Source organism: Leptopilina boulardi, unplaced genomic scaffold, assembly GCF_019393585.1.
Source record: "Leptopilina boulardi isolate dan_hultmark-lab unplaced genomic scaffold, ZJU_Lbou_2.1 LbouV2_151, whole genome shotgun sequence".
NCBI classification, from domain to species: domain Eukaryota; kingdom Metazoa; phylum Arthropoda; class Insecta; order Hymenoptera; family Figitidae; genus Leptopilina; species Leptopilina boulardi.
The window spans coordinates 185,688-207,227 of record NW_026137698.1 but is presented as its reverse complement, the minus strand read 5'-3'; the positions used below and the strand labels follow the sequence as shown (position 1 = coordinate 207,227).

General features: G+C 25.9%; 4 protein-coding genes and 1 long non-coding RNA gene across 19 annotated transcripts in view; 2 read left to right on the top strand and 3 right to left on the bottom strand.

The window, feature by feature from the left end:
* Positions 1 to 349, bottom strand: part of LOC127276707 (iron-sulfur cluster assembly 2 homolog, mitochondrial) — a 345,592-nt gene extending 345,243 nt beyond the window's left edge. For all 9 annotated transcript variants that reach the window (XM_051297328.1, XM_051297327.1, XM_051297326.1 and 6 more), the window contains exon 1: positions 210 to 349. In XM_051297328.1, the coding sequence (XP_051153285.1) occupies positions 210 to 286 (77 nt within the window). In that variant the 5' untranslated portion in view covers positions 287 to 349. The remainder of the gene's footprint in view (positions 1 to 209) is intronic.
* Positions 1 to 5,081, bottom strand: part of LOC127276710 (uncharacterized) — a 119,101-nt gene extending 114,020 nt beyond the window's left edge. Inside the window, exons 1-2 of one of the 2 annotated variants that reach the window (XR_007842241.1) lie at positions 4,824 to 5,081; positions 1,103 to 1,195 (exon numbers count right to left, since the gene is read on the bottom strand). This is a non-coding gene — a long non-coding RNA (uncharacterized LOC127276710). Of the gene's footprint in view, positions 1 to 1,102; positions 1,196 to 1,315; positions 1,487 to 4,823 lie in introns of those variants that run through there. The other variant, XR_007842240.1, reaches the window with a different exon arrangement.
* Positions 5,082 to 5,380: 299 nt separating this feature from the next.
* Positions 5,381 to 7,834, top strand: LOC127276688 (outer mitochondrial transmembrane helix translocase). Its single transcript, XM_051297291.1, has 6 exons — positions 5,381 to 5,695; positions 5,863 to 6,102; positions 6,168 to 6,369; positions 6,446 to 6,642; positions 6,716 to 6,894; positions 6,973 to 7,834. Exons 1-6 carry the CDS (start codon positions 5,537 to 5,539, stop codon positions 7,130 to 7,132), a joined length of 1,137 nt encoding a protein of 378 aa, XP_051153248.1. The 5' UTR covers positions 5,381 to 5,536; the 3' UTR covers positions 7,133 to 7,834.
* Positions 7,835 to 8,091: 257 nt separating this feature from the next.
* LOC127276721 (phosphatidylinositol 3,4,5-trisphosphate 3-phosphatase and dual-specificity protein phosphatase PTEN) lies at positions 8,092 to 18,743 on the top strand. Of its 6 annotated transcripts, none has more exons than XM_051297347.1 (11): positions 8,092 to 8,218; positions 9,540 to 10,049; positions 10,192 to 10,399; positions 10,507 to 10,636; positions 10,698 to 10,976; positions 11,046 to 11,191; positions 11,254 to 11,423; positions 11,496 to 11,777; positions 11,872 to 12,049; positions 14,862 to 14,919; positions 18,420 to 18,743. In XM_051297347.1, the coding sequence occupies exons 2-11, from the start codon at positions 9,876 to 9,878 to the stop codon at positions 18,445 to 18,447; spliced, it is 1,653 nt and encodes a 550-aa protein (XP_051153304.1). In that variant the 5' UTR covers positions 8,092 to 8,218; positions 9,540 to 9,875; the 3' UTR covers positions 18,448 to 18,743. The 6 variants fall into 6 exon arrangements, with proteins under 6 accessions (XP_051153304.1, XP_051153305.1, XP_051153306.1 ...); XM_051297348.1 differs by lacking the exon at positions 18,420 to 18,743 and adding an exon at positions 15,680 to 16,223; XM_051297349.1 differs by lacking the exon at positions 14,862 to 14,919.
* Positions 18,744 to 19,057: 314 nt separating this feature from the next.
* LOC127276725 (N6-adenosine-methyltransferase non-catalytic subunit) lies at positions 19,058 to 21,268 on the bottom strand. The gene is made up of 5 exons (XM_051297359.1): positions 20,870 to 21,268; positions 20,601 to 20,774; positions 20,201 to 20,518; positions 19,748 to 20,130; positions 19,058 to 19,669 (listed from the first exon to the last, which is right to left on the bottom strand). Exons 1-5 carry the CDS (start codon positions 20,924 to 20,926, stop codon positions 19,432 to 19,434), a joined length of 1,170 nt encoding a protein of 389 aa, XP_051153316.1. The 5' UTR covers positions 20,927 to 21,268; the 3' UTR covers positions 19,058 to 19,431.
* Positions 21,269 to 21,540: the final 272 nt, after the last annotated feature.

Here is a 21,540-nt window from a genome sequence, read left to right as displayed (position 1 = left end):
TGAAACTAATAATCATAAAATAATTTGATTGTTTTTATATATTTACAAAATATAAAACAAAAATAGTGACATTAAATCGTCATCCAAACATTGAACAAAACTTGAATTAAAAAATGTAATTTATATCACTTTATAAAACTTGTCAAGTTACAAAATTTTCTAGATAAAGTAAAAGATAATAGAGAAATAAATTTTAAGTGTTTACTAACGTTAATAATCTTGAAAAGTATTGATTTGATGCAAAATTTGATGAAAGTTCCCAAACCGCTTTTGTCAGTTTCGCCATATTTATTTTTATTTCACAATAATTATATATATATAGTTCTATCGACTTGTTCAATAATGTAATGAACGCAACTTGGTGTAAATTTGCGTAAATTGGCAGCACTGAACACAGATAAATTCTATAACTTCTGATTGGTTAATGTTTACCGCGCATAATTTAAAACGAATACAATTTTTTTATTTCTTCATCAATCCCTAATAAAAAATAATGAATTACAATTTATTGTAATTTAAATTATTGAAATTAATCAGCCAAAACCACTAATACATCTGATAATGCACAAATTTTTAATTAAACATTATCAAACTCTCTTCTAACAAAATTGAACGAGAAAAACAATTTTTGTTGAATTTAAAATTTCGGAAATCAAAATCTCAAACAAAATTGAATGAGAAAAAACAATGTGTTCCAAAAACAAAATCAATAACCAAAGACTTCAAACAACAAATTTTTGTATTCTTTTCTTGGTTTCAAAATATAAATAAATTTTTAATTTAAAAAATACCTCTATTATCATATTTTAAAAAATAGAAGAGAAAGAAATATATTTTTCAAAAATTGAATAAAGTAAATAATTATATTTCTTTTTCTTATATTAATTATATTTTAATTCAGAATTAATAGTTAAAATAATTATTAGCTTTCCATGAGCCAAGAAAAGAAAATCGTAATCTAAAAAATTCAGCTAAAAATCCACTCACTAATTATAATAAATTGTTTAATTTTTCAATTAATTTAAATTAGTGGTCACTGTGAGATTTTTCAAATTTATTACAACCTGAAATTGATAAATTTTCAAAGACAGGAGGGACTTACCAATTTTTGTTGATTCCATATAGACTGAGGGAAAGATGCTGCGAAGTTTTGTGATCAGCATATTGTCCATAGTCCTTATTCTTTAAGGAAGTCCTGTAAAAAAATAAAATTTAATTTATAATAATAATTGTGTTAAACATTAAGAAAATAAGATATAATTTTTTTTTTTTTGAAAATATGAGAATGACCAAATTTTTGCAAAAAAAAAGTTACCTTTATTGAAAATGGAAAATGCATGATTGGAATCCTTCCAAATTTATCACTCGCGCACAAACACTCGAGAAAAAAAAAGTATTTGAATTCAAATAGGAAATAAAATATAAAATTTTAAATACTCTAATTTTTAGAATGACTAGAAAAAAATATCGAAAATTAAAATCTTCTCTCTAAATCTGAATTAGTAGTTTTCTACTAATGAAAGAGTGCGTATTCGTTTATCAATTGAATTAGTAACAGTTTTGACTAATTTGTAGTAAAAAGAACTACTAATTACTAGTAGAAAACTACTAATTCATGGAGTAAATCGGCTTACTAATTTGAAATAGTAAAAAATAGGACTTACTCCATGAATTAATAGTTTTCTACTAGCAATTAGTAGTTTTTTTTTTACTACAAATTAGTCAAAACTGTTACTAATTTAATTGGTAAACGAATACGCACTCTTTCATTAGAAGAAAACTACTAATTCACATTTAGAGAGTTAACACCAAAAACTCAATAAATTTTAATAAACATTTTTTCAGGACGCATGAATATTCCCCACAATAGAATTTTGCAACAATTTTTACAAATAAAATAATAAAGTAATATAAACTAGCAGATATTCCATTTTTTAAGTGTGAGAATATTTTTTTCATGGAAACTTAATTTGATTCAATTTTTACTTATCCAAATTATAATTTTATAGAACTTCTAAAACGTCAAATTTCCATTTGTCTAAACAAACACTCAACCGAAATATATTATCAAGAATATAATAATTGTAAAATATTTTGAAAATTTAATTCAATTAAAGTTTCGATGAAATAAAAATTCTTACATTTAAAAATTCTGTTCAATAAAAATTTTTTGAAATAAAAATTCTCCTTAAGGAAAATTTTTTGGAATAAAAATTCTCCTTAAAGAAAATATGGTTAAATAAGAAAGTTTCTTAATTAAAAATTTTGTTAAATGTAAATTTAATTTTGGGAAATATTCATGTGACCTATTTTTTTATATTTTTATTCTTATAATTGAAAAAATATTGTATTACCAAAAAAAAAATTGTTTAAAACTCAAAAAAATTATTTTTAAAAATGAATGCACAAAATAGTAAATAAATTTAAATTTTTGAAGATTTAAATTCATTTCAGAAAACTATTAATCATGTTTTTAAAAAATCTACTGAGTGGTAAAGTTAATTAAAACATTCGATATATAAAATAACAATTTGAAAATATTTATCTACTTTAAAAACCCTTGTGATTCAAATATTTTTTTTTTTAATCGCGCACTGATTTTACACTTTTTCAATTTATTTACAATAACGATTTAAAATTCGCGAAACTCACTGATTCTAAACTTAGTCAATTTTGTCTATAACGGTTTAAAATTCGCGAAATTTTATAAGTAAAACATTTTTTAGAATATCATTAATTTAATTTTTAATTGTCACTATTAGCGGTTTAAATTCCTAAAATTGTTATATATAATTGAATCACTAAAACCGCACTGAATCTAAAATTGTTTTACTTTGTCTATAACGGATTAAAATTCGCGAAACTTATTCCCTGTGTTTTTTCTTTTTTATATAAAAAGAATTTTGTTGGCCTTTTTCCCATTTTTCCTCAGATGACGCTGAAAACAAAAACATTAAAATCGATATTAGTTTTGTTTTTTATTGGAATATTCCTGATTTTATAATAAGAGATTGCCACAAAAATATAAATTTTCTCAATGTGAAAAATGTTTTTCTCTGAGAAAAAAAAATTTTCTGACTTGTGGCTATAAGAATATAAAAATCGAAAAAATATATAAAATGGAAAAAATTCATTAATTGAGAATTTATAATTAATTTACCTTAATAATGAGGTTCCTCTTTGGAAGAATCCTTTTAAAGCTTGATTAATACCTGGAGATCCCTCCTCTGGGTTACATATTTCAATTTTAAAATTGAAAAAATAACCTTACAAAGAGACCAGGTATTAATCAAACTTGGCAACCTTTGCTCGATTAATTTTTGGAGATCCCTCCTCTGGGTTACAAATTTCAATTTGGAAATTGAAAAAGTAACCTTACAAAGAGACCAAGTATTAATCGAACTTTTAGTTGTAATTTCGACTGTTCTCGAAAGGATCTATTTATCTGAAAAATAAAATATTGTTTACAATTTATAATTTTATACAGATTATAACTTTATAATAATTTTATAATGTTTATAATTTTATAATTATCCACAAAATTATTTTATACAATCAATAATACCAATTAATAATTTATTATTATTTTTATTATTATTAATTTACTATAAAATTATGATATAAAATTCCGAATGAAATAATGAAATGAAAAAAATAAAAAATTGGATAAAATATAAAAAAATTTTTTGTTAGTAATATTTAGTAAATAAGAAATATTTACCATTTTTGGTAAAAAATGAAAAGATCGCCATCATCTGCAGGACATTTCACAATAGTAATAAATACTTGTGAAAAATAATTGATTTTCATATCTAGTTGGTTGATTTTTATAAGTCATCTTTGACGGTTTTTGTTTCTTCATTGGCTTATGCAATAAACCCCATTCTACTTTTCTTAACATAGCGAATATTTTCTTTAATTGTGAAAACTCAATTTTCTTCACGAATTCTGATTTTTATTTGATAAAAAATTTCTGTAACATTTGAAAAATAAAATTCAACTTTAAAAATTGTATATTTTATTTTGTCTTTGTTAATTAAGTAAATATTATTATTATTATTATTTAATAAATAATTCATTTCTTAGATATTTAATTCGTTCGCCTTATTCGGAAATATAAAATTTCCGGAAAGTGAAATTTCTGAGAAATGCGAAATTCCGAGAACTATAGGTATATATGTATATTTGAAATAAATCTGCAATTCCACGAAAGCTCAAAAAAGAAATATTTTTCTCAAAACAAAATTTAATTTAATATAATATTATAGTATAATTTTTTTTTTAAATTATTTTTTTCGAAATTCTAAAATAATTAACCTGAAAAAATAAAAACTCCTTTACACCTCTTTGTTTCGGCGAATATAATTATTCATGAGAAAAAATGTCATGGCCGCCAGCTTGTTTCACAATTTGTGAAAATTTGACAAAATTTCTTTTAATCTCAAAAAAAAGTTAAATATATCTAAAAATAAAAACTCTACTTGGAATTTTACTCCTCTTTGATTCGGCGAAAATAATTATTCATGTGAAAAAATTTAATGGCCGCCAACTTGTTGCCCAATTTGTGAAAACTTGACAAAATTTCTATTTTAATCTCAAAAAAAGTTAAATATAAATAAAAAATAATAAACTCTGTACTAAATAAGGTTTTATTACAATGAATTATCTTAAAATTGCAAATGATTTCTTCGATTTCGTTGGATTATAATTGGCAATTTTTTTCCATACATGGCGGCCATTTTATTTTTCAATAATCGATAAAAATCAATAAATATGGTTCAAAACTTTAATAATAATGAAAAATATAAAAAAAAATTGTATACCGTGAATGTTCCTAGACGCCGATTATTGCACGATTCCTGGATGAATCGTAAAAAATTTCTTTCTTGATCTTGATTATTCATGGAACCTCTTGACAAAAATTGCCAATTTCGCTTATTTTCTATTGTTACGTCTTTTTTCACTACGAATTTCTTTTTAAAAAAACAATTAAATTAAACACTGAATTGAAGAAAAAACACTTGATAAAAAAGATAAAAACTTAGGTAGCTGAAGTAACAAACCTCCGCACAGTACGAGGCCTCCACAGGGAATGAGGAAATGAGCGGGAATGAGAGTCACTGTGCACTGTTAATCGAGCGACGTGATTGGTTGCTGTACGTGATGACCGCCAAAATGTATCCCGCTCTCGGATTGGCTGATAAAGTACTGTCGGTTGCTTGAAAATGTTTCTGACCAATGAGAAAAAACTTTTAATAAGTCCAATCATCTGATTGGTGAAATTCGACTATTTTATCCACCAACCAGATATCTCGTTTTGGACGTGTAACTAGTCGAATATTGCGATTAATCGAATGATAGCAATCGATATTATCAAAATTCAACCAACTTCACTTATATTGGCAAAGAAAAAGGTTCGAAGGTTATAAAAGTGAAAATTTGTTTCTTTTAAATAATAATATAGTAATGAACTTTGTTTGGTTTTTGAAAATATTTGACATTTATCTGTGAAGATTTAAATATAATAAAAAAAACAATGAATTTAACTGATGGAGCAGGATTTGCGTCACGTTATGAAGTTGTATTACTCGTCGCGAGATTTTCCTTCGTTGCGGCAATTGGATTTTTCAGCATGCGATGGATTATGAATCAATTGGATCCTACTACACAAGCTAAAAAACAGGCTAAAAAAAAGGTTCAATTAAATTATATTTAATTAAAAAAACATGACAACAAATTGAGAAAAAATAACCTAACCTCATTTAGTAGAGTATTTTGTTTTTTTTATTGACATTGTATTTTATTTTAATTTAAAATTAATTAGTTATTATTATTATTATTAGGTAATTAATTATTTTACAGGCACAGGAACAATTACGACGACTTGCAGAGTCGGACAATGTTCTTACTGTTGACAGTGAGAATTTAACCGATTATGAAATGACAATAGCTAGTCATTTAGTCGATCCAAATGATATTAAAGTATCCTGGCAGAGTATAGCGGGTCTTGAAAATGTTATTCAAGAATTTAAAGAAACTGTGATACTACCAATTCAAAGAAAAGAACTTTTTGAAGATTCACAATTAACTCAAGCACCAAAGGTATTTTTTTATTTATTTTTACTATATAGTTCTTTTATATTATTATGTATTTTTGTTTTCTTCAGGGCGTATTGTTACATGGACCGCCAGGTTGTGGAAAAACAATGATTGCAAAAGCAACAGCACGTGAGGCTAAAACACGATTTATAAATTTGGATGTTAGCATTCTCACTGACAAATGGTATGGAGAAAGTCAAAAATTAACGTCTGCTGTATTTTCACTTGCTGTGAAAATTCAACCATGCATTATTTTCATCGATGAAATAGGTTAATATAATTTAATATTTATAAATTCATTTCATTTAATACAACTAAAATTCATTTTTTTTGAAAAATTGTTTAGATTCATTTCTTAGATTTCGTAATTCACAAGATCATGAGGCGACAGCAATGATGAAAGCCCAATTTATGTCATTGTGGGATGGTTTAATTACCGATCCATCTTGTACAATTATTATTATGGGTGCAACAAATAGGCCACAAGATTTAGATAGAGCAATTTTAAGACGCATGCCCGCTACTTTTCATATTGGATTGCCAGTCAGTTATTTCTTTTAACTGTTCTTTTTTTTTGTGTCAAAAAAAAATTTTTAATTCTTTTTCTTTTTTTAAGGAGGAGCAACAACGGAAAAAAATATTACACTTAATTTTAGATACCGAACCAATTTCTGAAGATGTGGATATTTTAAAACTATCAAAAATGACTGATGGATTTTCTGGATCTGATTTACAAGAACTTTGCAGAAATGCATCAGTTTATCGCGTTCGTGATTATCTAAGAAATCATACGTTGTAAGAAAACTTTTTTTGAAATTACTTAATTATTTTCTATTTCTTAAATTCTTAATTAAAAATTGTTTTTTTTTTTAGAGAATCGAACACGTCGCAAGGTACAAATACGGATGATGAAGAATATCACGATGCAGTGCGTCCAATAACAATGGATGATCTTTTAACATCTTTGAAAAAAATGAAAACATCGAAAATTCAAACAAGCGGTCTACCCATGACTAAATTGGATTTAGACTAAATGAATTGGTAGTTAAAATATTTATATAGTCTATAAATGCGGTTTTTTTTACGAGAGAGAGAGAAGGTAATGAATTTTTTTTTTTATCGGAATGATAAAAGGATATAAATTGTAGTGAGAATTGATAATTAAAAATCAAACGATAAAACATTTCAAAGAAATGATTTTTGCTTTTAATAAGTAGTACTAAATTTAATAATACTAAATTCTTTTTTTATTTTATTAAAAATATTCATTTTATTGAAAGTACAAAGTAAATTTAATTTCTTTAAAAAAAATATTCACTGTATTAAAGTCGAATCCATTTTTTTATAATAGAATTTAAATTTAATACCTATAATTCATGAAGTGAATGTATAAAAAAAGGTAAATTAAACAATAGGTATTGCTGTTAATTAGATTTTTTTTAAATAAAATAAATTAAGTAACGCAACAAATCTAGGTATTATTAAAATCAAAATTGTAAACAAACATACACAAATATTAAGTGTTTAAGAAAATAAATGCACATATAATATCAAAAACCAAATGAATCTGTAAATATTAGATCTGTATGTAAATACTTCTTAATAACATAAATGTAAGTAAAAAATAATTCATATAAATTATGTAAGATTCAACAAGAAAAAAAAATTGTTACTATATTAAATGTCTTTCTCATTAATTCAAAAATAAAATTATTTCATTATCACTAAAATCAAAATGCATTTTTTGAATTTCCCGGCAAAAAATACTTTTTTCTACTTATTTTTATTTATATTATATTTTTTATATATATAAATTTTTTTTAATTTTCTTTTAACAAAACTTTTCTAAATGAAAAACATTTTGTAAAAAATTAAATGCCCGGAAAAATGGAGATTTTCCAAAAATGAAAGGGTTTAGAAGGGGGAAAATAATTCGACCAATCACGTTTGACTATATAAGAGCTCCTCACAGACAGTTTCAGATGAGCGCCATCTTTGTTACTTGTGTGGAAAACCCTGAAACAAGAGTGATGCCGCAGGAGGGCCGGAAAATCAAAAATTTCCCGTGACCAAGACTGAGAAATTTCGTGGTCACAATTTTTTGGGAATGTTACATCAGGTGAATTGTTGTGATATTTGATTTATTCTATCAACTATCGAGTGATTTGATTTTTGTGAAATAGACGCTTTATAGTTGGGGGAACACTTCTAATTAACAAAATTCCCCCCTTCCTCTCGGGGCTGTAACAAGGCATCCAAGTTATATACTGTTTCCAGACATCCTGACAAAATAGTAAGCATTCAAATTTTCCGTGTTGATCAATTTTTCGCGAATTGTTCTCCTATATAGATCCAATAATCCAATGCATTGTTTCAAAGAGTGAGGGGATAATATATATATATATGTTCGTGTGTGTATGTGTGTGTTTCTCTCAATTGTCATCAATGTGTGAGTGCGCGCGCTTGTGAGAGGTGTAGTAGAGAGCTGCAAGTGCAGATTTTGACACGCTGACACGTTGAATAACGCGGGACCATTGCAAATTATGTTACAATTTTCACCAAGGATAATCGGGATCGTGATTAAGGGATAAAAAAAAGGGAGTGTCGCGATTTAAACATGGCTTAGAGGATATGATTTGCAACGATGGCCCCCTTTTAGCTAGTGTAGTAATAATCCTTTTTTCTTATTTTTTTAAATCTCAAATCCCTTTTTGTGATCTGTCAAGATTAGATATATTTAGTCTTATTGTCAGGAACTATTAGAAAACATATTTAAAGGATTATAAAATTTTCCGGCTCCCACTATGTGACATAACCTTACTTTATTTTTTTGCGAAAAGATTTTTTTCCCAGTTTCGCAATTATATGACGGTAAGAATATAATAGATAGTATATTTGAAGTTCTTTGAAAAATTCATATTTTCGTAAGCTTTTTGATTTGAACGAATTTTGGAATTTTGCATATATAATTTAAAGAAGAAGAAGAGATAACGGGTTTTCGTGGTATAGTTTCGATTAAGATTCTCCCACCGTCAGTGAAATTTTATTCTCCTTTGTTTCATGGCGAAATCTTTTAGAAAATCAATTATTTTTTCTATTGACAGCAGTGTTATTTTGCGTTAAAAAACGATTTTTCCAACGCGTTGTCATCTGTTGATTTTAGAGTTAATTTTTCCATACTTTTGTAAAATTTATTTGCAATTTTTTTTTTTGTAAAATCTTATGCAAATGACCTTTGATTTTTTTTGCAATATGTATAAAAAAATAATAATGAATTAATTAAATATTTTTAATATCTTATTATTTGTTTATTAGTTATAAAAAAAAGTTTGAATGTTTTTTAGGTTAGGTTGTCTGAAAACTGAAATGATAAATTAGTTGATAGTAATTAATAATAAAATATTTTTCCAATTGATTATTTTTAATTCTTTTTTTTTCAGGAAAAATGGATGTCCTTCCCTGAAGATTTTTTTGTCTTCCATTAAAAAACAAAAAAGAAAAAAAATCATGTAACAGCCATGAAGGAGTTTTAGTTCTTTTTTTTGGGGATTTTATCAAGTGTTTTTTGAATTTATATAAATAAATATATATATATATGGACAAAATCAATTTGTTCTGTGTATGTGTGTGTGAGGGAATATTTTGGCGGTTACTTGCCAAAAAAAAGTAAATCTAGTGGTGAGATAATAGTGAAATTTAAATATATAGAAATCCGATTTTATTCGTCGAAGATTTAAAAAAAAAGGACATCGCGAGATGGATAATAAAAAGGACCTATGTTCTACGAATTGATGGGTATATGCTTTTCCTGCAGGAGACCCACGAGTAGTCGCCTTAACAACAAAATATCAGAGCACATCTCGGCGTCGGTAACACCCCTCCATGTTTGTCTGGAAGAACAAAGAGGACCAGAATTGGGTTCGTTTAATACCACGGCTCGAAAGCCACAGGTTCGTTAATTTTTCGTAATTATTCTTTTTCTATAAATAAAATTGAAAATGATTTTAATACTCTGAATTTTGTAAAATATTTTATTTTTTTTAAAAAAGGAGGAATAATTGAATATTTTGTAAAAAAGAAGATTTGATGTAGATTAAGGTTCCCCAAGGGAAACGGGAGGAAAGAGAAGAGGTGGAAACCGAAGGAGATTCGGTCGGAAGTGAGGCCAGCGAGGTAAAACAAAATCAACCGAGCATGGCGAACACCATCAGCAATATGAAAATGATCAACCCCATAAAGGGGCTGGTTAGTAAACGACGAAAGCGTTTTACCGAAGATGGATTCGATCTTGATCTCTCATGTATCCTTTTTAAAGATTTTTTTATTTAATCAAAAACGTGTCACAAAGGATAAATTCGTTTTTTTATAAATTTTTATCTATGTAATCCTTAATTAATATTTTTATAGATATAAAACATAATTTAATAGCTATGGGATTCCCTGCTGAAAAGCTTGAGGGAGTTTATAGAAATCACATTGATGATGTGGTTAAATTATTAGAGTCCAAACACAAGGACCATTATAAAATTTACAATCTGTAAGTATTGAAATTCTAAATTATTATTTTATAAATAATAATAAATGAATGTATATTTCAGCTGCTCCGAAAGGTCGTATGATTGTAAAAAATTTAAGCAAAGAGTGGCAACTTATGCATTTGATGATCATAATCCACCAATGTTGGAATTAATAAAACCATTTTGCGAAGATGTTCATAAATGGCTGTCAGAGCATAAAGATAATGTTGCGGTTGTTCATTGTAAAGCGGGAAAAGGACGAACGGGAGTGATGGTATGTTGCTATCTTCTTCATAGTCATCAATTTCCATCGGCAACTGAGGCCCTCAAATATTACGGCAACAAAAGAACCACTGATATGTAAGTAGAAATAATATAAATAGATTTTTTTATTGGTTAATCATTTTTTAATTTTAATAAAAAAAATAGGAAAGGAGTAACAATACCTTCGCAAAGAAGATACGTTGGTTATTATGCAACATTAGTAAAAGAAGGTCTTCATTATGAGCCAGTAACATTAATTTTACGTCAAATAAAACTGGATCCAGCACCTATTTTTAACGGAAGCCAAGGCTGTAAGTATTTTTTGTTATCACATTTAGAATTATTGTAGAATTAATGTAAAACATTTTTTTAGACGTGCATTTTGTGATATCGGAAGGTAAAAGAAAAATATTTACCTCTGACGCGTTCGAAGTACGAAAAAATACGAACTCTATACCTCTAGTAATGCCTCTAAAACACAGTGTTCCTGTTACTGGTGACATTCGAATAGAGTTCTTCAATAGGCCAAAAATGAAGAGAAAAGTATGTTTCCTTTTTATTCATTTGTATAATTAAAAAGAAAATTTTCTTTAATGTTTTTTTGCGTTTAATTAGGAAAAAATGTTTCACTTTTGGATAAATACATTTTTTGTACGTGATCATTTAACGTCGGAATATGACAATGGAGAACTTCCAGTGGAAAGATCGACGAGGGCATTGAGTTGTGATGGAACGGCAATGGAACTTCCAATGATGACATCACACACAAAACAGAGAACTGGCAGTTTAGCGAGTTTAGGTCCAATGCCACCTACACTTGTACTCAATATTGACAAGTGGGGCTTAGACGACGCGCATAAAGATAAACATCACAAACTCTATGATGCAAATTTCAAAGTGAGTCGCACCTCTTTTTTTTTTGTTTATCCAGTTATTTGAAATTCTGATAATTAAATTCTATTTTTTTAATGATTTAATTTTTTGTTTGTAGGTAACTTTATATATGCATCGTGTAGGTGGGAATATTCCATCAACAGTGCCAGGAACAATGAGCAGAGAAAGTGAGAATGTACAAATAGGAATGGGAGGACAAGAGACGCCAAGTGAATCGAGTGAAGCTGACAGTAGCGAGTGTGACACGACTGGTGACGAGGATGGTTGGGAATCGGGTGAGTCTTCTACATCTCTGATGGCAAATCACCATCATCTTACACACAGCAGTAGCCAAACACAAACCAATACTCACCACAGAGCTAGTCTCAAAGAAACTGCTAAGGGTTTCACTTGGAGATAATGGTAGAAGTAGAAAGTAAATATTTAGAAAAAGCACATTTCACCAGTGTTTAAAACAAAAAAAAAAAACGTTCCTCGCGGTATTTTGTAAAGATCTGCCACCTTTGATAATTTAGTTTTTTGCTCTTGGTACTTATTCGCTTTTTATTCAATTTTTATTCCCTGAAATTTCGTTGAAAGCGAACAAAAACAATTTTCAATTGACTGAAAAGTGATTTTTTTTAGTAGCAAAAAATTCGCAATATCTTTATATTAATTAAGAATTGATTATTTTTTTTCTAAATTTAAATTCTTTACTCTTTGCATTCGGTTTTGCAATTGATTTCTTTTGTTTAAAATTTTTTAAACATGTGAAATTGATTTTGAACGAGAATTTTTTTTCTATAAAAGAGATGCAATATTTGTGCATCGATTTAGACAATAAATTTTGTTGTTATTAAAATATAAAAAGAAATATTTTTTTGGTTTTTGTACTATACAGTAGATAGTTGTTTATTTTTGGCGAATTTTTTTTAGAAATGTGTTGGAATTTTTAAAATTAGTCGGTAAATATGTATATATTTTTTTTAAAAACAATACTTTTTTTGCAAAAAAAGAAAATAATATTCAAATGCATGAAAACGAATTTTTTTTATTAGAAATCAAACTCAAATGCCCACTGAGAGTTTCTGAAAATTATTGCCAATTTTAATTAGTGAAAATCGGATAAAAAATTTGATTGAGAAATATCCCCGAAAAAAATGAGATATTATTCAAATAATCTTGATTTTTAATACTTTTAACGAAAAAGTAAATTGTAAACTGAAATTTTTTGAAGAATATCTATAAAATGGATAGTATTTAAATATTTTAAAAAATGAAAACTTTTATTCGAAATTGTCCAATACGGAGCATTTAATTTTTGCTCTAATTTATAAATTATTTGGGTATTTGAAAAAATAGAAATTTTCACTTGTATCATTTATCGAAAGTTTTTATTTATAAAAATTATCAACTAATTTCCTGATAACTAAAAGTAGCAAAGTATATCTTAAATTTGTTACTATGGTTTTTTTTTTTTTTGTATAAACAACTTTTTTTATTTTTTTTTTTTTTGGAAAGGAAGGTTGGACATTGTGATTAAGTTAATTTTTATATTGAAAAACTTAAGTCTGGTAAATTGTTTTCTTTTTTTGAAATTTCGATTCGTCATTTGCTTTTTTTAAATTGTTTGTTTTTTATTTCATTTCTTTCTTATCTTCATTATCCCCTTTAATCTTCTTCCGCTTATTTTTATCTTTCAATTTAAATTTTTTAATCTTTTTTTTATATTATTTTTAAACTATTTTAAAAATTTTTCTCAGTTCTTTCAGTAGTATTTTTTAAAAAATAAGCATTTTCACTACCTCTTTCTCTTTTTTTAATGGCTAGACCGCATGATATGTCGATTATCTAATTTAATTATGATAATGGAACTAGACGAGATAATGGAATCCTTGATGTAGGAATTTTTTTTTGAATTCGTTAGTGCTTGTGCAACAAAAAAAAAGAGGAATTTTTAGAATTTCATTGTGTCATCGCATGTTGATAGTAAATTAATAATGAATCAAAAAACGAATAAATATTATTCGTTACGGAAAAATAAAATTAAAATGCAATTACGAATAAATGATTTTGCATCGTGTATAAAAAAAAATTATTTTTGTGATATTATAATTATTGTTATTGTTATAAATATTGTCATCGCTAGAAATTATCATTGCCTTCTATTCGCAATATTACATCTCTCACTGTAACTATTACTTGCTACTGGTTTTTTTTATTATTATAAACACATTATATTTATCAATATCACCTCACAACGTCACTATTTTTCATTAAATTTTTTTTCTTTTTTTTTTTAATTGTAGGTATTACAAAAATGTATTTCTGTAATTGATATTTTTATGGAAAAAATTATACGCACATATTGTAATTAAATTATAATTTCAATTGTGTTATAAATATTAGTGTCTTCTAATATCACATCCGCTTATTATTATTTTGATAAAAGTAAATTATATTTACTTGTTTCGATTTTTTAGCCGTTTGCGATTTAGAATATGTTTCTATTTATCGAAGATTTTTTTTTAATAATTAAGAGCATGTTTATAAAGATTTCTTTTTTTACGTAGATTTTTAAGTAGTTTATTATTTTTTACTTAATTTAAAAGTCGTTGCGTGATTATTTATAGGAAAAATCGTGTTTTTTTTCCTTTTTTGTTTTCAAGCATCTTGAACTTTCTTGCTTTCATCATTTTAGGTTTTTATTTATGCTTGGAGTGTTTATTAATTTTTTTTTCTCATTTTTTATATATTTTAATTTTAGATCAAAGTTTCTGGAACAAATTGATATTTAAAAATTAAATTAATTAGTATTTATTTAAACTATTTTAAAAGAAGTATTTTTTTTAGAAAATGATGAAAAAAAGGAATTTTGAGATCTTATTTTGTCAAACGAAAAAAAATTCGATAGCGAGATTGGTTAATTTGTTCTTGGGACGTATGATCGAATCAATTTCAAGAGGAAATAAATTTTTATTATTGATTTTGAAATTGATTTGATGAGAGAAATTATTTGTTTTTCGATTCTTTTTGTAAAGTTTTATTGAAACTATTTTTCTACATATATAAAATTTATATATGTATATGTGTCTTGTTCGCCACCAGTGGATCAACGTGTGGGCCGATATCGTCTTCTGTCTGATGGAGGGATGATTAATATTATGTGAGTTCATCGCCTATCACACACATTCATCATCTCTCAACTTTTTTTTCGAATGTCATTTTGACATTTATTTCTGAATTCGCAAAATTTGATTATCTAATGTATAAATCTGGCATTCTCTCGGAAATATCATCATTCGTTTTTTTTTTTTTTCGACAACAGCTGTGTGATCAACTTTTTTTTTTCTTTTTTTTTGAATCTCAATGCGCGTGATATGATCCGAGGTATAACCAGAGAATTATCACCCAACGAAAGCTTTTGTGATAAAAAAAATAAAATATTATAGTCTTTCTTACATACAATGGACAAACTTAATCTCGACTATGATTTTATTATTAAAAAAAAAAAAAAATTAAGACAGTGATTCTAATTTTATTTTAGAAATAAATTATTTTTTAATGCTTTCTCGACAATAAAATCATTCGAAAAAATGTTTTTTTATTGGTGATTCTTTTTGTGATAAAAGGATATTTTTCTAAAAAGGAAAAAAAAATTAGTTTAATATCCAATTTGAAATTTATTGTCATTCAATTTGGAATTATTGACTAATTGTGATTATGAAATTCTCTGGTAGTCTTCGATTATTTTTGTTGTTGAAAATTTTCTTTTTTTTTTTTGCGAAATGTTTGTCATTTTCGTTTAATGAAACGTATCGGCAATTCTCCTAGTATTGTTTGAGGAACATGAAAACATTGTGATAAAGATAGAAAAACTACTTTTCAGTAGCGACTTACACAGATATTATACTTTATTTTTTAAGCTGACAATCGATTCGACCTGGGGAAAGCGCCTGTTCGTTTTATCCTTTAAAGCTTTTATCTACGAGATATATATTTTTAAAAGAGAGCTTTTTTAAAATTTAAATCCAAAACTAATTTTATTAAAATTCTTTTTAAAAGAATCCTGACATTTTTTTAAAAATTAAAATACTATACAAAAAACTTTCTGAATTTTTTTTTTTTTAATTAATTAATTGAGTTTGCTCTCATTCGTGAAATGTTGCATCAAATTATATTTTTTTTTGTTTTAAAATTAAGCAGTAGAAAAATAAACCATCTAACAAGATTAAAAGAAAAAAAAGATGAAACAAATTCCCATTTTTAGAAAATGAGATTTCATATAAGAGCAAAAAAAAGTACGTTTTATGTAAAGTACGGACTGACAAAAAAAAAAAATGCTGTAAAGAAAAAAAACTACTATTTTCATAAGGAGTAAATTGTAAGTCAATAATTAGAACTACCATTGATATTCGATTTAATCTATAGGATTGTATATGATATAGTTTCAATTTCTATTTATATATTGAAAACTCATAAATAATTACGAATTTCGTAAAAAAAAAGATAAGATCTTTTTAATGAAATTTTTTTCATTTCATTAAATGAATTTAAAAAAAAAATTGTTTTTTCCAAACATTCTTTGCACAAAAAAAATGCTTGAAGAATTTTCAAGTATAAATCGATAATAGAAAAATTCGATTTGAAAAAAATCAAATACAATTAAAATAAAAATTTTAATTGTGAAATAAAATTTCCCAATTAAAATAATTGATTTTAATTAATAAAAATGCAAAAACAAAAAGAATGATCTAAACGCTTTTTTTATTGTCAGAGACACAGTTATGTAAAGCATATTTACGAATTGAGTTTAACTCAAAAACAGTTTTTAACATAAACAAAAAACAATTGTACTCTAAGATTAGTTTTGAAAGAATTTTTTTCTTCTATTTTTTATTTATAGAGATCGAGTGATGTGAATTTTGTTACGAGAAATCGAGTCCAAATAATTATTATATTACAAAAAAAAGTTTCCCTTTATACTATCTTTTTTGTATAATGTAGAAAGTACCTAAATGTTGGTAGAATTAAAAAAAAGGAAAAATAAAGATTATCCTACGGTTACGAATTAAAAAAATACATTAGTTGCTGAAAAGTAAATGTTAACCATACAAAAAATTGTAATAAGAAAAAAATACTTCACGACGTATAAATATACAAATATCTTCCTTGCATTTTGTATAATGTGCGCGTAAGTGTATCACGAAAAAAAAAATTATGAATGTTAAATCAAAAAATTAAATAAGAGACGTAGGAAAATCGAAATCTGTGCAGAGAGCGAATCTCAAAAAAGAAAATCAGTGGAGATTCGTATTGAATTTTTATTATTATTTTAACAATTTTTTGTATTAATGGTTCAAGTAAATTATTTTTCATTAAATCGCGTCCTTTATGGCAAAAAAAATCCCCCCCCCCACTGGCGGTCCAAATAAATTAATTACATAATTTTTCTCGAATATTTTCTCAAAACTAAACTAATTATATCGAATTTATAGAAAAAGAAGATATATATAGAATATATGGAATTTATAGAAAAAAAAAAATTACTTAAATATGAATATAAATAAATATAAATTTAATAATAATTTAATTATTAAATTTTAAATAATAATTTTTTTTTGTAAATTATTTTTTAAAAATAAATTTACTATTTTTTTATCATAATTTAATAATATCTTGTAATTCTAATTAATTGATTTAGTTATTAAGAAAAAAGAAATTTGAGAAAAAAAGGCCTTCTTGGACTGATAAAAAAAAAAATTATTTTTTATTTGAACCATTTTAACCACGTTTTTTTTTGGGAAATAGTATATCAAAAATGTTTTTCTTTTTGTAAATAACTTGTGAATATATAATATGATTAATCATAATAGGAATCTTCGCTGAAAAAAAATTGACACTCTAATGAATCCAATAAAAGAAAAAAAATATACGTAACACTTGTCAATTTGCACTAACAAACTAACGATTCCTCTAATACCGCATTTTTTCCCCGCCCTCTTTCTATAGTTTAACTCTCGTTAAATGTATAAAAAAAATAGTAATTTTTTCAATTTTCGATGTACAGAATAGTGACGTAGATGCTTTATGGATTTTCGTATAAAAAAAAAAGTTTTTGGTACAAACATAAAGCTGTCAACTTGCTTTACCCAATAATTTTCCAAATTATCCTCTTTTTTTTAGCGTCATTTTCATTATTAATCATTATCATTATTTAATAATTTCTTCGACTATCTTTATTATTGTAATTTAATTTCTAATTGTTCATTTTCGATAAAAAAAAGAAAATTAATTTTTTCCCCTTTTTTGCTTTCCTTTTAATTTTCTGCTTCTACTTTCTTTATATTGCTGATTGGAAACTTCCTGCTGTGTGTATTGGTTATATATTATTTAATATTATAATTTTTTCTTTCCTCATTCTCATTATAATAAAAAAAAAGAATTTTTTTCAGTACAGTTGAAAAATATTTCAAATTTAATTTTAAAAAATTTTGTTTCTTTTCTTTATAGGTAAAAAAGAATCATTTTTTTTCAATCAAAAGAAATTTACTGATTAAAATCAAATGAAAATAGATCTTTGATAATTGGGAAACTATATTGAAAATTAGGAAATAAAATTTTTTTAAAAAATCAACGGATTGACTGACGTTAGGTCTTTTACAGGGGAGTCGACGTACTTGTGACTTTGTGACTTGACTGATGGCGGGCCAATCAGAGCAAATCTCCTCACAGACGATCAACTCTCCCGCAAGTGTAACAACGCACCGCTTGATTATCAATCAAATTGTTCAATCGATTGATTATCATCGCATCTCCTGCTGTCATCCGCTACGCATGCAAAAAAAAGAAAACCCGCATCCTCCCTTAAAAAAAAAAATCTTCGGACAAGCCTGTGATGCATTGTCAATTTTATGACTATTAATTTATAGAACCATATAGTTAATTAGACCGATTGTAAGACTTTTTTTCAAACAATTATAACGTCGGTGTCAAACCACTAAATAATTTTTTTTTTCAATTTTTTTTCTCCTATTTAAAAAAATGTAGTTAAGAACTACTCAAAATGCAATGTTTTTTAACTTAGTTAGACATTGTTTCTCTCTCTCTTTTAAACTACAGTTAGAGGCTAGAAAATTATTTAATTTTCAGTTTTTTTTTTGAGTAACAATAGTCCATATGTAAGTTTATTTTTTTTACTTTTATTTTTTTTTAGAACACAATCTTTTCTTCTAGCTTTGAATTTTATACTTTTTTTTGTGTTGCAAGAAAAAAAATTAGGTTTAATACTTTATTGTACAGTATTATAAATTCAAGGTGTTTTTTTTTATTTTTTTTTTTTTGTATCTCGTGGGTTGTACATATATTATATTTTCAAATATGTAATTGAATTTAAAACAATTATGATTTTTTTTCACACAATGTAATTTTTTTTAATGTGTTACCCTTCTTCTCCTTGTGCTCTTTTTTTTGGAAAGTGAAAATAGTTTTTTTCACTACTATTTATTTAAAAAAAAAAAATGGTAAGTTACTCTACTTTTGGCAATTTTTTATTATAAAGAAAATTTTAATAATCTATCTTTTTTTTATTAACTCTTAAACGAAATACATTCACGTTAAAAGTAATACTTTATATTTTAAAAATAGAATTTATATAAAATGGGGATTTTTTTTCAAATTACCTTCCTCTACCTCTGCCACGATTGAATCCACCTCGACCTCTTCCAACTGATTTGCCTTTCGGAGGTGGAGACTTTGGTCGCAATGCTTCTATTCTTTCGGTACATCCTGTCGTTATTTGTCCATTATTGAAATAACTCGTGTAAATGTCAGAATTAAAATTTGTATTTGTCAATGATGGTCCAACTGTTAACCAACCAGGTCTTATTGTACTGTCACGACCAAAAAGATGAAGTCTAAAAAATTATACATGTTTCAAAAGTAAATATATATATAAGTTTAAATCAATTTAAAATAAAATAGAAAAAAGGTACCTTCTTCTGCCAAGGCAAAAATGTTCGATAATATGAAAAATTTCCACAGGTTTCTCAATAGATCCATATTCAGGTTCCTCAGATATAATAAGATCAATATCAACATTCGCATGAATAAAATCACCATCCGTTGATCTTCGCACTGTTCCTTTAATACCCATTAAACAATGTTCCTTAGTCCTTTGCAATGCTGCTTTACTATCCAAATTTTTACTATGACCAGGATTATTGATATTCGTTCGAATCCAACAAATATCCTCGCAACGTCTAAAACCCCATTTACGTAAACAATATCGTCCCATATCTAAACCATCGCTACTGCCACACCAAAGAAACACAAAACTACGATTTGCTGCCACTTCACCAATATCCAAATCCATTATCTAAATAAAATTGTCAATTAAAAAGAAAGCAAGTAATTAAATGGAATACAAAAAAAAAAAGATTTTAAACCTGGTCCCAATTCCATAGTTGAACATTCGTAGCACCACATGTCCTTTGATATTCCTCAAGTGGTGGTTCAATGAGAATAACATCAAATTTACAATTTAAATCCTTAAGATTATAATTAGCGAGATCGGTTTTCAAGTACATTGGCGGAGTTGCAGTTTCCGATATTAAATCATCTTTTAATTTAATTAATTCACGAAGTTTTGGATACTCTTCAAATCTATCCGCTAAACCCACGTCACGAATAAAATTCTGAGGTCTTTGACCCGTGTCAATAAAATGTTGGCAGTAATCATTATGCGGATTCGATGATTGTGTACCCTTTTATAATTACAAACAAAATTTACAATACAGAAAAAAAAATTGCATATATTTAATTTACAAAACAAAATAATATACTCACTTTTAAAAATGTTGATGAATCTTTATAAACAATTTCATCCGTAGGAACGGAATCGTCTTTTGATCCTTGAACATCCTCCTCGGATTTTGTCGATAATCTAATTTTTTTCTTATTAATATCATCGATATCTGTTCCTAAAATTTGTCTAAGTTCCACAGGACTTGCAACTCCCAACTATAAAAATTCATTAAAAAAAAAAAACTAACCTTAAAATTTCTTACTCTTACAAAGTAATAATTATATACTTATTTATTATTTCAAAAACTCACCGTTTGTGCTAATAATTTTTTACGCTTCTGAGAACGTTCACGAAGTGTTTGTAACATATTTGATAATATTTTTCTATAAAAAAAAAAAATTGCAAAACAAATTCTAATGCCGGAAAAAATTTTACATTTAGAATAACTAAATTCTTGTTAAATAAAACATTTTTCTGGTAAAATTAAAATTCATTTAAAGTGCAATTTATCTATCACTTAGTTGACAAATTTAATTAGTGCTTTTTATAAGAATTTATACATTATATTATTAATTATTCTGTGTCAACACAAAAAAACATTTTAACTTTTGACAGCGGCAAATGGCGTCTCTTTTTAGCGCATGAATCATTGTGCGCATACTCTCGAAATGTCATTTTTATAATTGCCGGCAATTTTAAAATATTCACAATATTTAATAAAAAATAAACAAAATACTTAATATATAAATAGTATAGAACCATTTTTTGTGCAAAACTTTGTAAAATTAAAAAAGTACCAAAAAGTTTTTACTTTAAATTTATCTTTTTACATTTCTACTATATATTACGAAATATTTGAGGTTAGTTTTCACTTTTCGATCCCTTTGTGTTTATGTCAAATATAATTTCTTAATTAAAATTATTATAATTAAATTTTTAAATACATTTGCTATGAGGATAATTAATTAGTTATACCACGTT

What these genes read in the sequence shown, in the direction of transcription:
- LOC127276721 (XM_051297346.1), top strand. Translation starts at nt 9,876, where the DNA reads ATGTTCTACGAATTGATGGGTATATGCTTTTCCTGCAGGAGACCCACG. An exon ending in AACAAAAGAACCACTGATAT is followed by an intron (nt 10,977 to 11,045) that starts GTAAGTAGAAAT and finishes TAAAAAAAATAG; the next exon opens with GAAAGGAGTAACAATACCTT. An exon ending in TTTTAACGGAAGCCAAGGCT is followed by an intron (nt 11,192 to 11,253) that starts GTAAGTATTTTT and finishes ACATTTTTTTAG; the next exon opens with ACGTGCATTTTGTGATATCG.
- LOC127276688 (XM_051297291.1), top strand. Translation starts at nt 5,537, where the DNA reads ATGAATTTAACTGATGGAGCAGGATTTGCGTCACGTTATGAAGTTGTA. An exon ending in AAAAACAGGCTAAAAAAAAG is followed by an intron (nt 5,696 to 5,862) that starts GTTCAATTAAAT and finishes ATTATTTTACAG; the next exon opens with GCACAGGAACAATTACGACG. An exon ending in AATTAACTCAAGCACCAAAG is followed by an intron (nt 6,103 to 6,167) that starts GTATTTTTTTAT and finishes TGTTTTCTTCAG; the next exon opens with GGCGTATTGTTACATGGACC.
- LOC127276725 (XM_051297359.1), bottom strand. Translation starts at nt 20,926, where the DNA reads ATGTTACAAACACTTCGTGAACGTTCTCAGAAGCGTAAAAAATTATTA. An exon ending in ATTCATCAACATTTTTAAAA is followed by an intron (nt 20,519 to 20,600) that starts GTGAGTATATTA and finishes TAATTATAAAAG; the next exon opens with GGTACACAATCATCGAATCC. An exon ending in TTTTGCCTTGGCAGAAGAAG is followed by an intron (nt 19,670 to 19,747) that starts GTACCTTTTTTC and finishes ATAATTTTTTAG; the next exon opens with ACTTCATCTTTTTGGTCGTG.